Source organism: Lemur catta, chromosome 2 (genome assembly GCF_020740605.2).
Source record: "Lemur catta isolate mLemCat1 chromosome 2, mLemCat1.pri, whole genome shotgun sequence".
NCBI lineage: Eukaryota > Metazoa > Chordata > Mammalia > Primates > Lemuridae > Lemur > Lemur catta.
In genome coordinates, this window is record NC_059129.1 from 40454589 (window position 1) to 40474301 (window position 19713).

A 19713-nucleotide genomic window follows, 5' to 3' on the forward strand; every position below is an offset into this window, starting at 1 on the left:
GGGACACACACTATCTTTGAATGGAGGATTCATGAATGGAAAAAATAAATAAGATGATATCTTAAAAAAGTAGCATTGATGTCTCTCACAGAGAACTAACAAGAGCTCTAGAATATGTACACTTGTTGAGTGTGCCAACTCTTCATTATCTGTCCCAACACTGCAGTCAGCTTATCTTTATTTCAAAATATTAAGCACTACGAGATGCAATCACCTATTAACTGTCACCAGAAAGAGCTGATGGGTGAAAATTAATTTTCTAGTATAAGATTACTGAGCAAATATAAGTGATGCTACGTATCAAAGGATGGAATTTGTGGCTACCACTTGCTCCCTACAGTTTTTACAGCAGCTTTGATGTCCTTATTTCTCAATGTATAAATTACAGGGTTTAGCATGGGGGTAACAACACTGTACAGTACTGAGATCAGCCTGTCTTTCTCCAGGGAGTAAGCAGAGATGGATTGTACATGTGTGAAGATGGCACTTCCATAATAGAGAAGAACAATGAAGAGGTGGGAGGCACATGTAGAAAAGGCTTTCTGTCATCCCTCTAGGGAGTGGATCCTTAAGATGCTGGAGATTATGAAAAGGTAGGGAAGGATGATGCACAAGAAAAGAGTCCAACCAATGAAGACCCCAATGCACAGCAGTGCCAACTCATTGATAGAAGTGTACCCACCAGACAAGATCAGCAAAAGAGGAAATGTCACAGAAGAAATAATTAATCTGATTGTTGCCACAGAAGGGCAGGTAGAACGTCAACACTGTGTGCACCACTGAATTGAGAAATCCCCCAGTGCAGCCTGAGCCTGCTAACTGGGTATACAGGGCCTTGTTCATCATTATAGAATACCTTAAGGGCCTACAGACTGCAGTGTAATGATTGTGTGCCTTTGCTGCCAGGAGGAGACACTCTGATCCTACAAAGAAAATAAAAGCAAAAAGTTGAGCCACACATTCTTCATAGGAAATGTTTTTCTCCTCTGATAGAAGATGCACCATCATCTGGGGGACATTGGTGGTGGTATAGCAGACCTCAAGAAAGGCCAAGTTCCCTAGAAAATAATAAATGGGAGTATGTAGATGTAGATCAGCCACAGTCACCAAAATAATGTATATATTTCCTCCCAAGGTACAGATATAAGTCAGAAAAAAGATGATGAATAGTAAAAAATGCAATTCATTTAGATTAGAGAATCCCAAGATTATGAATTCATATAGAGCTGTTTGATTCTTGTCTTTCATGATATTGCCTGCTTTCTTTTTAGGAATTTCGCAAAGGGAAGCACAGACTACAATAATCAATCATATACTACAATAACAATGATCTGCAAAATGACCGAAAGAAAAAGGGTTACAAATAAATGTCATCACCACATGCAATAAGCACAAAATTAGAGAAGCAGCACTCTGGCAAACCATACCTCATACCTACCACCCAAAACAGTTGTAAACACATCCAATGTTTCACTTGTAGATCAAATTGATTTAAAATATATAGCACTGGCAATTTTAAATTACAAAGAATAATCACAAAAGGGCACAATGCATCCTAAGTGTTCTCTGTTAATAATGTCTCTGTCAGGCACACATGCATTTTCTTGGTGATGTGTGAATCTGTGTTGCACAATACGGTCTATAGGAGAGTCCCAGGTCTTCATTAGCTTCTTTAAAGCCATCCCTGCTCCCTCTTTCCATCCTTGATTGCTGATACAATTTTTTTCTATTTTTTCTAATTAAAATAGTGTGTTTGTTTTAGAATGTTTTGAAAATATAGAAAAGAAATTTTTTTTTTATTTCAGCTCATCATGGGGGTACATAAGTTCAGGTCATATACATTGTCCATGTCCCATCCATCCCCCCGAGTCAGAGTCCCAAGTGCGTCCTTTCTCATTCTCCACACAGTGCGCCTGGCACTCACCATGTAGTCATACCTCCATCCCCTATCCCCACCCCCACCTCCCCGAGTGAGCACCTTCAGGCATGACCATTCCCCAGATGGTGCACAATGCACTCATCATGTAGGCATACACCCATCACCTCCCCCCACCCCCCGTCTCAGTCTGATATCCAATTGATTTCCTTCCCTGATGTGCATTGAGGTGATGATCAGGGAAACCAATTTTCTGGTGAGTACATGTGATACTTGTTTTTCCATTCTTGGGATACTTCACTTAATATAATGTGTTCCAATTCTCTCCAGGAGAACCAAAGAGATGTTGTATCACCGTTATTTCTTATAGCTAAGTAATACTCAATGGTATACATATACCACAGTTTACTAATCCATTCATGGATTGATGGGCATTTGGGTTGTTTCCACACCTTTGGGATTGTGAATTGTGCTGCTATAAACATTCGGGTACAGGTGTCTTTGTTATAGAATGACTTTTGTTCTTCTGGGTAGATGCCCAATAATGGGATTGCTGGATCTAATGGTAGGTCTACTTGAATCTGTTTAAGGTATCTCCATAATGCTTTCCACAGGAGTTGCACTAGTTTGCATTCCCACCAGCAGTGTATGAGTGTTCCTGTCTCTGCGCATCCACGCCAACATGTGTTGTTTGGGGATTTTTTGATAAAGGCCATTCTCACCGGAGTTAAGTGATATCTCATTGTGGTTTTGATTTGCATTTCCCTGATGATTAGGGATGTTGAGCATTTTTTCATATGTTTCTTAGCCATTCTTATATCTTCTTTTGGAAAATTTCTTTTTTTTTTTTTTTTTTTCATTTCAGATCACCATAGCGGTACATAAGTTCAGGTTATATACATTGTCCATGTCCAACCCATTCCCCTGAGTCATAGCCTCAAGTGTGTCCATTCTCCGGACAGTGTGCCTGGCACTCACCTTGTAGTCATACCTCCATCCCCTCCCCCCCCACCTCCCCGAGTCAGCACCTTCAAGCATGACCATTCCCCAGAGAGTGTGCAACGCACTCATCATGTAGGCATACACTCATCCCCTCCCCTCACCCCATCTCAGTCTGATATTCAATTCCTATCCTTCCCCGATTTGCATTTAGGTGATGATCAGGGAAACCAGTTTTCTGGTGAGTACATGTGATGCTTGGTTTTCCATTCTTTGGGTACTTCACTTAATATAATGGGTTCCAGCTCTCTCCAGGAGAACCAAAGAGATGTTATATTATCGTTATTTCTTATAGCTGAGTAGTACTCCATGGTATACATATACCACAGTTTACTAATCCATTCGTGGATTGATGGGCACTTGGGTTGTTTCCACATCTTTGTGATTGTGAATTGTGCTGCTATAAACATTCAGGTACAGGTGTCTTTGTTAAAGAATGACTTTTGTTCTTCCGGGTATATGCCCAATAATGGGATTGCTGGATCAAACGGTAGGTCTACTTGAATCTGTTTAAGGTATCTCCATATTGCTTTCCATAGGGGTTGCACTAGTTTGCATTCCCACCAGCAGTGTATGAGTGTTCCTGTCTCTCCGCATCCATGCCAACATGTGTTGTTTGGGGATTTTTTGATAAAGGCCATTCTCACCGGAATTAAGTGGTATCTCACTGTGGTTTTGATTTGCATTTCCCTGATGATTAGGGATGTTGAGCATCTTTTCATATGTTTGTTAGCCATTCTTATATCTTCTTTTGAAAAATTTCTATTCATGTCATTTGCCCATTTTTTGATAGGATTGTTTGATTTTTTCTTGCTGAATTTCCTCAGTTCTAAATAGATTCTTGTTATCAGTCTTTTATCTGATGTGTAGTATGTGAAAATTTTTTCCCATTCTGTAAGCTGTCTGTTTATTTTCGTGACTGTTTCTTTGGCTGTGCAGAAGCTTTTTAATTTAATCAGGTCCCATTCATTTATTTTTGTTGAAGCTGTGAGTGCCTTAGGGGTTTTCTTCATAAATTCTTTGCCTAGACCAATGTCTGTAAGAGTTTTTCCTACATTTTCTTCTAGAATTCTAATCATTTCCCATTTAAGGTTTAAATCTGTTATTCTTTTGGAAAATTTCTATTCATGTCTTTTGCCCACTTTTTGATAAGGTTGTTTGATTTTTTCTTGCTGATTTTCCTGAGTTCTAAATAGATTCTCGTTATCAGTCCTTTATCTGATGTGTAGTATGCGAAAATTTTTTCCCATTCTGTAGGCTGTCTGTTTATTTTCGTAACTGTTTCTTTGGCTGTGCAGAAGCTTTTGAATTTAATCAGGTCCCATGCGTTTATTTTTGTTGTTGCTGTGATTTCCTTAGGGGTTTTCTTCATAAATTCTTTCCCTAGACCAATGTCTGTAAGAGTCTTTCCTACATTTTCTTCTAGAATTCTAATTGTGTCCCATTTAAGGTTTAAATCTGTTATCCACCATGATTTGATTTTTATGAGAGGTGAAATCTTTGGGTCCTGTTTCAGTCTTCTACATGTGGCTATCCAGTTTTCCCAGCACCATTTTGTATGCTCTGAGAATTTTATTCGAGGAGACAATGAAAGCATCTGATCTCTGATTTTTGAGCCAAAAAATTATATTCATTTTAAGGTATGTACAGAAGGAAGTACAGGAAAAGTTAGCTTAGAATAAATAGAAAAAATTGTATTAGAGAGAAATTTTCTGATGGAAAGGGTTTGACATCCCTAGAATGCGTGAGTGAGAGTAACTGGGAATCTCTTTAAAGAGGTTGTGAAAGTTATAGGGTGCAACAACTGGTACACTCATGGCACAAGTAATTAATTAGGAAAGCTTTAAACTTCCTAATCTCCTTATTTATACATGTTTTTTGTTTCATGGTTTGCTGCCTTAGTGATCAAGTACAGGTATATGTGGTAATTAAATGTCTCTGTGTATCTAACTGTTTAGTGGAGGTGGTGGTGTGTGTATATGTGTTACAAAGAGACGAGATAAAGGGAAAAAGGAAGTGAGGGAGAGAGAAAAGAATTAAGTAAGTGATATTAAATTACATTGCAAAATCAGTATTCATAAAAGTGGCAGATTCCAATTCCAGTGTTAGATAATATGTTGCATTGCATTTAATGTCAGATAATTACATAACTTGGCAGTAGTATTATTTTTAGTGGAAAAGGGATGCTGATATTACCCAGGAAAAAAAGAAAAATAATTTCAGAGCTGTAGTATGTTTGCTTATGTAGTTTCAGGTGTGTACATCCTAAATCGTTGATTGTATGCATCAGTTATAATGTCTTTCAGCTATGTTTATAATTCCTGGAATTAATCATTTTCCCTCCACTATCAACAATTCCATTTAAAATATTTCTTCTGTATCCATATCCATGGAGTACAACTCCTAGCCTTTTGTGTCAAGACACTGATTATATAATTAAATGTAAATACTGTTTACTGGTGCTAATTAATCATTGATAATCATTAATGTCATTGAGAGCAGGTCATGACAAAAATGAATTGCTGGAACAACTGTCCTTATATGGCTAGAAACCACTTGCTTAATCCACAGATCTACACTGCTCACTTCCTGTGTTGCCATGCCCTCTGATAAAAGTGGGGGAGACTTTTCTGCGTGTAGCATCCCATTTGGGGGAATATTGTGGATAGATTGTAGATTGGAGTGCTTAAAAAAGACAGATCTGACCTTATAAGGATAGTTTTTATAGTTGACAAACATTGAATAGACAATAACAATCCTTAATTAATTCAGTAAATGTATAGAGAGCATCTGACCTGTGTTGGGCACTGTTTTTGGTGCAACAGGTACAATATTAAATAAAATAGATAATATTTTTGTTCCTTTGTAGAGCTAACATTTAAGTTGAAGATGGGTAATTCCAGTATACCAGATTAAGATAAGTGCCATTGAGAACAGCAAAGCAGAAAAGCTATGGGTGAGTGTGTGTGTGTGTGTTGTAACATGACATAGGGCAATAAGAGAAATCTACATATCAGGGAAAGACCTGAAAGAGATGTGGGGATAAGCCATGTGGATTTATGAAGTGTAAGAGTGTTTCAACTGAATGAACTGGTGCACAGAGGTTGAGATGGATGAGAGTTGTGATTACTGAGTTCTAGGAATAGCATAGAGGTCAATGTAGCTGAGTAATCAAGGGATAGAACAGAAGTAGCTGCCAAAAGTAAGAAGGATCAGATCATGCAGGATCTTTTAGGTCACTGTACTAGCTTTGAATTTTACTCTGAATAATATGTGAACCATTAGGGAGCTTAGAGCATTAGACTTACAGTTAACAGGATAATCTTGGACACTATCTTAAGAATAGCGTTAGGTAGGCAAGAGTGAAAATAAGATCATTCCAATATTCCAAATAAGTAATGCACAAATGTCACTCTGGATGGCACAGAGTAGCATAGGAAATAGTAAAAGTGGCTAGATTCAGCACTTATTTTGAGGATACAGTCAATAGAGTTTGTCAATATAAGAGAATGAGTATAATCAATCTTGACTGATGGTTTTTGGCTTGAGCACCTGAGAGGATACAGTTACTATACACCAGATAGAGAAGAATGCATGAGATTTGTGTAAAACATCTGAGGTTAAGTTTTGTATGTTTAGTGTACTTCCCAGTGAAATATTTAATAGGCAGCTGGAAATTCATGAATTCACAAAAGAGGTTCTAACTGTTGATATAAATTACAGTCATCAGAGAATAGATTAGTCAGAAAGCCATTAACCTGGTCAGATCATCGAGGGAAGTAGTCAGAGAAGAGGACAAAAAGAGAAGCAGTATAAGACTGAGTCCCAGCATACACCATAAGTAAGACATAGGAAGATGAAGAAATATGAACAAAGGAAAAAGGAAGACCACCCAGTGAGAAGCTAGTGAGACAGGAGGAAAAACAGGAGCACATGGTGTCTCGGAAATCAAATGGTGTAAAAGCATTTCAAGGTGGAGGGAGTGACTCACCCTGTCGTATGGTGTTGGAAGATCAAGTGAAATGAGAAATGAGAATTTATCTTTTGATCTGATAATTTAATTGTTATTGATGACTTTTTTTTTTTTGAGATAGAGTCTTGCTCTGTTGCCCAGGCTAGAGTGAGTGCCATGGCGTCAGCCTAGCTCACAGCAACCTCAAACTCCTGGGCTTAAGTGATCTGCCTCAGCCTCCCGAGTAGCTGGGACTACAGGCATGCGCCACCATGCCCGGCTAATTTTTTCTATATATATTTTTAGTTGTCCAGATAATTTATTTCTATTTTAGTAGAGACGGTGTCTCACTCAGGCTGGTCTTGAACTCCTGACCTCGAGCGATCCACCCGCCTCGGCCTCCCAGAGTGCTAGGATTACAGGCTTGAGCCACCACGCCCAGCCTGATGACTTTTATAAAAGAAATTTTGGTGGAAGAGTGAAGGCAAAATTCCAGTTGGTATATATATAAGAGAGAATGGAAAGTGAAGAATTGCAAACAGCATGTTAACAGAGTTTAGTTGTAAAAGGGAGGAGATATGAAATGGATAGATAGGAGCATCTGATTGACTGAGTACTATACATTGAAAACAACATCTTTTGGCCACAGCAGTGCCTTTGTCACAAATAAAGTGACCATGCATATGTAGGTTTGCTTTTTGACTTCCTGCTAAATTTTCATTTGTCTCTTTGTCAATCGTTGTACTAACACTACACTTACCATAACTTTATATTAGATCTTTTTAATATATATTTTTTTCTTGTGTAAAATCAGATTTATTTTTTTTTCTTTTTTTTATTCTTATTTCAGCATATTGTGGGGGTAAAAACGTTTAGGTTACATATATTGCCCTTGCCTCCCAACCCCCCCTGAGTCAGAGCTTCAAACGTGTCCATCCCCTCAAAAGTGTGCATCGGACTCATTATGTATGTATACACCCATCCCCTCCCCCAACCACATCTGTCCGACCACATCAATGTTATTCCTAGATGTGCTATTAGGTGATGATCAGTGAAACCAATTTGATGGTGAGTACATGTGGTGCTTATTTTTCCATTCTTGGGATACTTCACTTAGTACATCCCCTTGCTTTGTTTTTCTACTACAGATGTGCTTTGGTTATTCTTGGGCTTTTGTATTGCTGTGTAATTTTTAGAATCAGCTTGCCAATTTTATTTTTTATTAATCTGAGATTTATCTTAGGATGACATTGACTCTTTAAATTAGTTTCAAGAGACTAAGCAACTTCATTATTTTGTATCTTTCAGCCCATGAATATATTATATTCCTCTATTTGTCGAGATAGTCTTTATTTTTTCATAAAAATGTTTTGTAGCTTTTGGTACAAAGGTTTTATATGTCCTTATTTAGATTTCTGTCTATCCATTTGTAACTTTTTACATTATTATTTAGGCATATTGTGGTGGTACAAAAGTTTACGTTATGTATATTGCCCTTATTCCCCCCACCCACCTGAGCCAGAGCTTCAAATGTGTCCATCCCCTAGGCAGTCCACATCGCACTCATTATACATGTATACACTGATCCCCTACCCGCCACCACATCTGCACGGCACACGATGAATGCTATTCCTGAATGTGCTCTTAGGTGATGATCAGGGAAACCAATTTTCTGGTGAGCACATGTGGTGCTTATTTTTCCATTCCTGGGATACTTCACTTAGTAGAATGGGTTCCAACTCTGTCCAGGAGAACATAAGAGATTCTATATCCCCATTATTTCTTAAGGCTGAGTAATACTCCATGATATACATATGACACATTTTATTAATCCACTCATTTATTGATGGGCACTTGAGTTGTTTCCACATCTTCGCAATTGTGAATTGTGCTGCTATAAACATTCGAGTGCACATGTCTTTATTATAGAATGTCTTCTGTTGTTTTGGGTAGATGCCCAATAATGGGATTGCTGGATCAAATGGTAGGACTACTTGAATCTGTTTAAGGTATCTCCATAATGCTTTCCACAGAAGCTGCACTACTTTGCAGTCCCACCAGCAATGTATGAGTGTTTCTATGTCTCCACATCCATGCCAACTTTTATTGTTTGGGGACTTTTGATAAAGGACATTCGCATTGGAGATAAGTGATATCTCGTGGTTTTGATTTGCATTTCCCTGATGATTAGAGACGTTGAGCATTTTTTCATATGTTTGTTGGCCATACTTCTATCTTCTTTTGAAAAAATTCTATTCATGCCCTTTGCCTACTTTTTGATAGGATTGTTTGATTTTTTTCTTGCTGATTTTCCTGAGTTCTAAATAGATTCTGCTTATCAGTCCTTTATAGGATGTGTAGCATGCGAAAATTTTTTCCCATTCTGTAGGTTGTCCGTTTGCTCTCATGACAATTTCTTTGGCTATACAGAAAATTTTTAATTTAATCAGGTCCCATTCGTTTATTTTTTTTGTTGCTGTGATTGCCTTAGGGGTCTTCTTCATAAATTCTTTGCCTAGACCAATGTGTATAAGAGTCTTTCCCACATTTTCGGCTAGAACTCTGATAGTTTCACACCTAAGGTTTAAGTCTGTTCTCCACCATTATTTGATTTTTGTGAGAGGTGTAAGGTGTGGGTTATGTTTCAGTCTTCTACATGTGGCTATCCAGTTTTCCCAGCACCATTTATTAAATAAGTAATCTTTTCCCCAGTGTATGTTTTTGTCTGCTTTGTCAAAGATTAGATGGCTATATGGTAATGGTTTTATATCTGGATTCTAAATTCTGTTCCACTTGTCTGTGTCTCTGTTCTTGTGTCAATACCAAGCTGATTTAATAACCAAAGCCTTGTAGTATAGTTTGAAGTCTGGAAAATTAATACCTGCCACTTTGTTCTTGTTGCCTAAAATTGCTTTTTCTAAATGGGGTCTTCTCTGGTTCCATACAAAGCATAAAATTATTTTTTCTGTATCTGTGAAACATGATGTTTGTAATTTAATAGGGATTGCATTGAATCTGCAGATCACTTTGCGTAGTATAGACATTATAACAATGTTTATTCTTCTGATCCACGAGCGTGGTATGGTTTTCCACCTGTTCATGTGCTCTGCTCTCTCTTTCCTCAGTGTTTCATAGTTCTCTTTGTAGAGGTCTTTTACCTTCTTCGTTAAATATACTCCTAGGTATTTTATCTTCTTTCTTCCTATTGTGAATGGCATTGAGGCTTTGATTTGGTTGTCAGTTTGACTGTTACTGGCATATATGAATGCCTCTGATTTGTGTGTATTGGTTTTGTATCCTGAGATTTTACTGAATTCATTGATCAATTCCAGGAGTATCTTGGTTGAATCCTTGTAGTTTTCCAGATATAATATCATATCATCATTAAAGAGTGAGAGTTTGATCTTTTCTATCCCCCTTGGGACAGGCTTGATTCTGCTGTCTTGCCTGATTGCTCTCATTACGACTTCCAGCACTATGTTGAATAGCAATGAGGACAGTGGGAAACCTTGTCTGGTTCCACTTCTAAGTGGGAATGCTTTCAGTTTTTCCCCATTTAGTATGATGTTGGCTGTGGGTTTGTCATATATAGCTTGTATCATTTTTAGGTAGGCTCCATCTATGCCTATTTTGTGAAACGTTCTTCTCATAAAAGGTGTTGAATTTTGTCAAATGCTTTTTCTGGATCTATGGAGAGGATCACATGGTCTTTATTTTTGCTTCTATTTATGTGGTGAATTACATTTATAGATTTGCATATGTTGAACCATCCCTGCATCTCTTTGATGAAGCCCATTTGGTCGTAATGGATTATTTTCTTGATAAGCACCTGCATTCGATTTGCTAGGATTTTACTGAGAATTTTTCCATGTATATTCATAAGGGATATTGGTCTGTAGTTTTCTCTTTTTGTTGCATCCTTTGCTGGTTTTGGTATCAGAGCTATGTTGGCTTTATAAAATGTGTTGGGGAGGATTCCACTCTTCTCAATGTTGTGGAATAAATTTGTAGGATAGGCACCAATTCTTCTTTGTAGGTGTGGTAAAATTCAGGTGTAACACCATCTGGTCTGGGGCTTTTCTTTTGGGGAATGATTTTTTTTATTGCTATTTCAATTTCATTTCTTGATATTGGTATGTTCAGGAATTTTATTTCTTCCTGTTTGAACCTAGGGAGGCTGTATGTTTCTAAAAGTTTGTCCATTTCTTCCACATTTTCTAGTTTGTGTGCATAAAAGTTTTTGTAGAATTCATAGGTGATATCTTGTATCTCCATGGAGTCAGTTGTAATTTCTCCTTTAATGTTCCTGATGGAGCTTAGTAGAGATTTCTCTTTTCTGTTCTTAGTTAGTCTAGCCAAAGGCATGTCAGATTTGTTTACCTTTTCAAAAAACCAACTTTTTGTTTTATTAATCTCCCGTATAGTTTTCCTGTTGTCTATTTCATTTAGTTCTGATTTGATCTTATTAATTTCTCTCTTTCTGCTGTGTTGGAGTCAGTCTGTTCTTCTTTCTCCAGCTCTTTGAATCTATTCATTAGGTTGTCTATTTGTAAGTTTTTTGTCTTTTGATATAGGCATTTATGGAAATAAACTTTCCTCTCAGGACTGCTTTAGCTGTGTCCCACAGATTTTGATAACTTGTGTCTCCTTTGTCATTTAGTTCAAAGAATCTTTTGATTTGTGTCTTGATTTTCTCATTTATAAAATAATCTTTCAGGAGAAGGTTGTTTAGCTTTGATGACTTTGAATAGAAATGAGAATTTCTGTTAGGGTTGATTTCTACTTTCATTCCACAGTGATCTGAGAAGATGTATGGTATAATTTCTAATTTTTTAAATTTTTTAAGACATGGTTTGTGTCCTAGGATATGGTCAATCTTAGAGAATCCCCCATGAGCTGATGAGAAGAATGTATATTCAGTGGGTTTGGGGCAGAATGTCCTTTAAATGTCAGTCGGGCCCATTTCTCCTAGCATTCTGTTTAAGTCCATTATTTCTTTGTTTATTTTCTATTTGGAGGTTCTGTCCTGTGCTGTCAGTGGGGTGTTGAAGTCTCTGTCTGTTATGGTGTTGCTGTTTATCATTTGGTTTAGATCAAGTAAGGTTTGCTTTATGAATCTGGATGCACCTAATTTGGATGCATACATATTAAGAATAGGTATGTCTTCTTGTTGAACTGTACCCTTCACCAGTATATAGTGACCATCTTTGTCTTTCATTACTTTTGTTGATTTAAAAACTAACTGACCTGAAATTGAAACCAGCACGCCTGCCTTCTTTTGGCTTCTGTTTGCATAAAATATTGATTTCCACCCCTTTATTTTCAGTCTAAATGCATTTTGCAGGTTAAATCAGTTTCCTTGAGACAATAGATACTTGGCTTGTATTTTTTGATCCATTGGGCCAGCCTATGTCTCTTGCATGGGGAGTTCAAACTATTCACATTTATTGAGAGAACTGATAGGTGGGGCAGAATTCTGTTCATCCTGTTGGGTGGAACTTCATTGCTATGTTTTCTCTCTTGAGCCATTGTAGTATCCGGCCTTTGATCTTTAGCTCTTGAGTAGTTTTACATTCATGAATGTTTCTTGTGCTGGTCCATGTGCAACTCTGTTTTGAGTACTTCCTGGAGGCCTGGTCTTCTCTTGGTGAATTTTCCTCAGTCTTTGTTTATCTGTGAATGTGTTAATTTCTCCTTCGTATACAAGCTTTAGGTTTGCAGTGTACAAGATTCTAGGCAGGGCATTATTCTGTTTCAGAAGAGTGAGAATGGGGCACCAGTATCTTCTTGCTTGCAAAGTTTCAGTTGAAAAATCTGGCATTACTTAGATGGACTTTCCTTTGTATGTTACTTTTTCTTTCACCTTATAGCTCGAAGAAGGTCCTCTTAGGTGGATATTTTTGTCAGTCTGATGACTGCATGACTGGTGTCTTCCTATTTGCAATGAATCTCCCAGGGGTCCTTTGGGTTTCTTGTACCTGTATATCTAGATTTTTAGCAAGACCTGGGAAATTTTCCTCAATTGTATCTTCAAACAGCTTATCCAACCCTTGTGTATTATCTTCTTCACCCTTAGGAATGCCCATAACTCTCACATTAGGGTTCTTCACATAATCCCTCATTTCTTGCAGACTTTCATCTTTTCTGTTATTTTTTTGCTCTATCTCTATGACTGACTTATTTAATTGGAAGATGTTGTCTTCAATCTCAGATTCTTTCTTCTGTTTTACCTACCATGCTCTTGAGGCTTTCCACTGTGTTTTGTAGTTCCCTGAATAAATTCTTTTTTTCTGGGAATTTGGTTTGATTTTTTTTTAATATTTTGATTTCTTTAGTGAATTTTTCTTCCAAATCCTGAATTTTTTTGTGTGTTTTTTTGTGTTGGTTATCCATTTTTTTTGCATATATTGAGTTTTCTTATGATCTGTGCTTAAAATTCTTCTTGTATCATTTTAGTGTTCTGAATTTGGTTAATGTCCATTGCTAGAGAGCTTGTGTCCCTCTTTGGTGGTGTGCTTTCCATTTCATTCTTCATACTTCCAGATTTCTTTCACTGATTCCTTCCCATCTGCATCAGTTGTTGCTTCTTACCTTTAGATTTTCATTTGGATAGTGACTCACCCTGTTTAGTCTCTGAGCCAGTACGTTGTGTTTGTGGGTAAGACTCAACCACACCTTATGTGATGAGTCAGTAGGTGCAGTTAAAGGGTGTGCAAAATGATCTCCCTGTTCATAGGTGGCACTTGCTTGCAGGAGCAGACTGCAGTGTTGTGTTTGGGTCCTGTAACCAGCTCTTGGTCCTCTGACAAGGGACTCTAGTGCCTCACAGGGTCGGTGGGGCTCTGGAACATCCAGGTGTGTCCTTATTCTGCACCTCAGTGGGGGCAGGTCAAGGAGTTAGTATGGGCAGAGGTGCCTTGGGTGAGCTTGCCCTCAATCTGCACAAATGCTGTTAGCAGTGGTCAAATGTCTGTTCTTTGCCTCTGGGAAAAGCTGCCAGGGAGGGGCTGGAATGGCCCCACTCAGCAGAAAAGTCTGCATGTGGGGGTGGGGCTGTCTGAGACCTACAGTCTAGAGCAGGCCTTGTTCTTTCCACCGTCCTCTATTCTGAAGTTTCTCCCAGGCCTCTGTCAGCAGGCAGGACCTGAAGACAGTGGATCTACTCTGGCTGTCATGCAGGCCAGGAGGTTCCCTGCCAGAAATCGCAGCCTGTGCTGGGTGCACAGCCTTCCTGTGAGAGGATGGTTGCCCCTCAAGCAGGTGGATCTGCCTCTGAAGGCACACACTCTCAGTAGGGTCATTCACAAATATCCCTTCTGTGCCCCAGGGCAATGCAATTGAGACCTGGGTGTACAGTATCTGGTCTGCAGACCTGTCCCCTGGGCCATGGAGATCAATCTCTGACTCTCCCAGGGAGAGGAGTGCTGGTTTCAAGTCACCCACAGAGTGCCCAAGCTGGATCGATGTTTCTTCACCTTGGGATTTGCCCAGCTTTCCTTAAGTCACCAGGCAAGCAGCACTTGGAGGAGTTGGTGGGTAGGGAACTCACAATCTGAGTATCCCTCAGTCTGCTGTAGGTCCCCAAAAGGAAAAGTCCCATTCCCTGTAGATACCTCCGAGTGGTGGCTAAATTGTCTCTCTCAGCAGGCAACCACCGGTAGGGAAAGGAGAGGGGAGAATGAAGCAATATGGTGCCTGCTGATTGGCTCGGGTCGGCCAACCAGGAGGTATCCCAAGGGAGCTGGGAGCCTGGTGTCCTGTTCGCAAGAGGCTCATGGCTCACTGGTGGTGCCTGTCTCTGGGCTGGTGTGGGCAGGTCTCTTTGCTCAAGAGCCCACCCTCAGTCCCAAACGCAAGGGAGGGGAAATGTAACTGCTCCACATACCTTTGTTGCTGGTCTCCAAGTCTCTCAGGGGCCTTTCTCTTTCCAGCTCTCCTCCGCAACTTCTTCCTGTGGAGTCTCCTGTAGTTTCAGGCACCCTTGCTTCCGACCCTCCTCTGATCTATGTTTGTCTGTCTGTTTATTTTTTTTTTTCACTTTCTTCTAAAATCTGCCTTTCTTGCAGAGACACTCTGGCTGATGGTTTTTCTCATCCATCATCTTTCCCCTCCCTGACTTGTTTTAGTTTTTTAATCAAATAAAATGACTCCCCTTGTATTTCTAATTTGCTAAGTTATTTTATTAAATCATGAGTTGGTACTACATAAGCTTTTACTGCATCCACAATGTGTTTCTTCTTTTCTTCCTCTAATTTGGTTATTATATTAATTGATTTTTGAATATTAAATTACTCCTGCATGCTGAAATAAATTTTACTTGTCTGTGATGTAGATAGTGCTTATTTTTATTCGTTTTTTCAGGATTTTTGCATCTATATTCATGAAACATATTGGTCTGCCATTTTCCTTTCTGGTAAGTTCTTATGTATTGGTATCAAGATTAGGCTAGCCTTACAAAAGAAAGTGAGAAGTGGTCTCTTTCCATTTTTTTGAAAGAATCTGTGTAAGTTATTATTTCTGTCTTTATTTTTTGGTAGAATTCACCAGTAAAATCTGGACTTGGAGTTTCCTTTTTGGGAAGATTTTAAATAATAATTCCTGTTTCCTGTATAGATATCAAACTATTCAAATTTTCTTTCTTTTACTGTCAGTTTTTGTAAGTTACTTTTGGTTTGAAGGAATTTGTAAATTTCATCTAAATTGTCAAATTGCTTGGCATAAAGTTTTTCTTAATGACCTCTTATAACTTTTGATGTTGATAATATCTGTAATGATACTGCCTTTTAAATATGTATTAATAATTTGCATTATCCCTTTTAACAATCTTACTGAGTTTATCACTTTCATTAATCTTTTCAAAAAACTAAATTTTGACTATGTTGGCTTTTCTAGACTGCACTTTTGTTTTCTATTTCATGGATTCTTATTATTTTTTCTCTATTTCCTTCTTTCTACTTTCTTTAGATTTGTGTTTCTGCTTTTATTTATTCATTTAGCTTTTTGAAATGGTTTAGGTTATTTATTTTCAATATTTCTTCTTTTATGACATATGAATTTAAGGCCAAGTATTTCCCTATGATTATTCCTTTAGCTGTATGCCAAAAGTTTTGATATGTCTCATTTCATTGTTGTTTTATTCAAAATTTTTTCTAATTTCTATTTGAATTTCTCCTTTTATTTATGGATTATTTCATTGTATATTGAATAATATGAAGCATGTAGTGGGTTTCTGAATATATTTTTCTTATTGTTTTCTAATTCCACTGTGATCAAAGAATATTCTTTAAATGGCTCAATCTTTTGAAACTTTTTGAAGCCTTTTTTTAAAGACTCAACACGTCCTTGATTTGGTAAATATTCAATGTGCACTTGAAAATTATATTAATTATTCTCTTGCTGAGTTCAGTGTTCTATATATATTAATCAAATTTGTAAATTATGTTTTTCGGGTATTTATATGCTTATTGGCTTTTAGGCTGATTCTTCTATCAGGTATAGAGAGAAATATGTCAAAACTTCTCATTATGATTATGGATTTAACTGTATTTTCCCCACTTCTGCCAACTTTTAAAACTATTTTATTGGGAACTTACACTGGACTGATATTCTGGACCAATTATTAGCAGATGAATCTTAGTGCGGGTGGGTGGAGGAGTGCGCCAGGAAGCCTCTCCAGTTCTGCTCTAGGGCCCCCTCTTCCGCTGAAACTGTGGTGATTGTTTATTTATTTATTTATTTAAATGACAAGGTGTCCCTCACTCTTCTTACATATACTATGCCTTTTTAAAATCTCCCTCCATGCTTAGGATATGCCTTGTTTTATCCTCTATCCCATAGACATCCCTGCTCATTGTGGGGCAATCTCCTTTCAGGCTGAAAAATTTGGGGTGTTTTCAAAGTTCTTCTGTTATGACCTCTCATTATTTCCAGTTTTACTGAATTAAACCCACAGTCTCACTGTCATGCTCTAGCTTGTGACTAATGATGCTAATTATACTGTTTTTTTCCCTCTACTTTTACAATATATGAAGTTGGTGGGTTTTTATGTCTCTTAGTGTCACTGCAGGTTTGGTTACCAGGAGGGATGCGTTAATCTCCTGTGGCTTTTATGGATCTTCAATGTGGAGGAACCCCCCCCCCCAGGCTACATCTGTATTATCGCCAGAATGTGGAATCACAAGTTGAAAAACTATTTCCTTTTTTTGTGCATTTTAAATTTGTCTGACTCATAATTCTATTGCTATACATGAGGTTATTATGGTCATATCTTATACTTCCTACTTTTTAAAAAAGAATACCTTTTACCTATCTCTGTTTTATTCAGAATGTGCTGCTCTTGTTAGTCTAGTGTCATTTTACCAGGTGAGAATGTATCAGGTATATTAATCTTCCTTAGTTTTGTTGTAAGAAAATTTAGTTTTACCATTCCTAAATATTCTTCACACTAGAGCTGTCCCCTAGGTTCCTGTAAATAGCAAACTTGCTTTATTTAATCTCCACAGTGTAAAATTAAAATTTCAGAGAAATTAACTCATTGCTTTTGTTGAATTTGCTACCCAAATTTAGTAATGGAGAATGTCACCACAGTGAATGGATTTCTTTTACTTGGCCTGACCAGTGTTCAAGAGTTGCAGCCTCTCTTCTTTGTGATTTTCTTAACCATTTACCTGATAAACTTGGTTGGAAATGGAGCTATATTATTAATGGTTATTTTGGAACCAAAACTCCACTCCCCTATGTATTTTTTCCTGGGAAACCTTTCTTGTCTGGATATTTGTTATTCTTCGGTGACACTGCCCAAGGTCCTTATAAACCTTGTCTCCACTCACAGGGCCATATCTTTCCTAGGGTGTATCACTCAACTACACTTTTTCCACTTCCTGGGAAGCACGGAGACCATTTTACTGGTGGTCATGGCCTTCGACCGTTTTGTCGCTATCTGCAACCCACTTCGCTATCCCATCATCATGTGCCCCCAGGTGTGTGTTCTGTCGGCAGCTGTGGCCTGGCTCACCAGCTTCCTTTACGCTCTGATGCACTCTGTTATGACTGCACACCTGAATTTTTGCCACTCTCAGAAACTCAGTCACTTTTTCTGCGATGTCAAGCCCCTCTTGGAATTGTCCTGTGATAACACGCTACTCAATCAATGGCTTCTTTCCATTGTCACAGGCAGCATCTCCATGGGAGCTTTTTTCCTGACTCTTATCTCCTACTATTACATTATTGGCTTCCTTCTGTTCAAGAACAGATCCTGCAGAACACTCCACAAGGCTCTGTCCACTTGTGCCTCCCACTTTACTGTGGTGTGTCTTTTCTATGGACCTGTGGGCTTCACATACACTGGCCCTGCCTCAGCCACATCCGTGATTCCGGACCGGATGGTGGCCATCATATATAGTGCTGTCACCCCGGTTCTGAATCCACTGGTATACACCCTCAGGAACAAAGAAGTGATGTTGACTCTGAAGAAAATGTTTGGGAGGAAGTTTTAAAGACTGCCAGCAGCGCCCACTAGCACCAATGAGACGTATCTGATTTCTGTTATGACTGATTTCTGTCACTTCACTGTAATAAATGATTACTTTATTTGGTTGTAATTTTTCTTTCAATAATGTTGAGTATATATGATATCAGGCAGTGTAATAGGTTCAAGAAACACAGGAGTGGGCCAGCTGCAGCATCTCACAGCACTTTGGGAGGCCGAGGAGAGAGAGTCACTTGAAGTCAAGAGTTTGAGACCAGCCTTAGCAACATAGAGAGACCCCATCTCTACAAAAAATTAAAATACAAATTAACTGGGAATGGTGGTACATGCCTGTAGTCCCAGCTACTCAGGAGGCTTAGGTGGGAGCATCACTTGAGCCCAGGAGTGCAAGGCTGCAGTAAGCTCTGATGACACTACTGCTCTCTAGCCTGGGTGACAGAGAAAGACCCTATCTCCTAAAGAAAAAAAAAGAAAAAAAGAAACATAGAATTGAGCAAAAAATTCGAAAACCTCATAAACCTTAAAGATTAGTGTGATGGGGAAACACAATAAACAAATCTGTATGCACGTATGTCAGGGTAATTAGGTGCTAAGGAGAACCACATGGAGGTAGGAAGGATAGGGAGGCATGATGGTAGGTACTTACTCATGAAAAAGAATTTGTCTGGTGTTTGTCCTGGGTTCCTGGCATGGAGCTTCTAAAAGCCTTGGAACTTCCCAAGTAAGAAAAGTGTCTTTGTTATTAATGGGCCACTTGTATCACACCTGAGTTTATGCTCATGAGGTGACACATGGTGAGCCCAAAGATAGCTTCAAGATGGAGAATGATCATGCTAGGAATACCAGCCTTGTGATTATAGATTTGGGGCTTGAGTCATGGTGATACCAGCCTGACCTCCAGGAGGGGCGGGAGGCTGGAGACAGAGTTCAGCCACATGGCAATGAGTTACTCAGTCAGGCCTGTGTAATGAAGGCTTAACAAAAACTCTGAATACCAAAGCTCAGGTGAACTTCATTTGTTAGAAATACTCTCTATATTTTTGAATGTCAATGTGCTGTCAGGGTAATATACCTTGCAGACAAAGAAGGTTTGCATTTGAGACCCTGCCAGGGTTTGCTCCCTGCATTTTCCCCTTTGGCTATCTCTGATTTGTATGATTCTCTATGATAAAACTATAATCCTAAGTATAGCGCTTTCCTGAGTTCTATGAGTTATTATATTCTAGCAAGTTATCAACCCTGAGGGTGTGGTAGGAAGCTCCAAATTTGTAGCTAGATGGTCAGAAATGAGTAGGACTTGGGGATCCCCAAACTTACTGCCAGTGTCTGAAATAAGAGCAGTGTTGTGGAGGACTGTGCCCTTAGTGTGTGAATTCTGGCCTAATTCCAGGTAGTTGG

General features: G+C 38.5%; 2 protein-coding genes across 2 annotated transcripts; one reads left to right on the plus strand and one right to left on the minus strand.

The window, feature by feature from the left end:
• Window positions 1-320: 320 nt before the first annotated feature.
• Window positions 321-1248, minus strand: LOC123632804 (olfactory receptor 5V1). Its single transcript, XM_045543476.1, is given in 2 exon segments — window positions 321-704; window positions 706-1248. Coding segments are annotated over 2 exon segments (927 nt in total).
• Window positions 1249-17395: 16147 nt separating this feature from the next.
• On the plus strand, window positions 17396-18488 carry LOC123632805 (olfactory receptor 12D3-like). Its single transcript, XM_045543477.1, has one exon. The coding sequence runs from the start codon at window positions 17396-17398 to the stop codon at window positions 18320-18322; it is 927 nt and encodes a 308-aa protein (XP_045399433.1). The 3' UTR covers window positions 18323-18488.
• The last annotated feature ends 1225 nt before the right edge of the window (window positions 18489-19713 follow it).

Coding starts and splice junctions, on each gene's coding strand:
- LOC123632805 (XM_045543477.1), top strand. CDS start 17,396: ATGGAGAATGTCACCACAGTGAATGGATTTCTTTTACTTGGCCTGACC.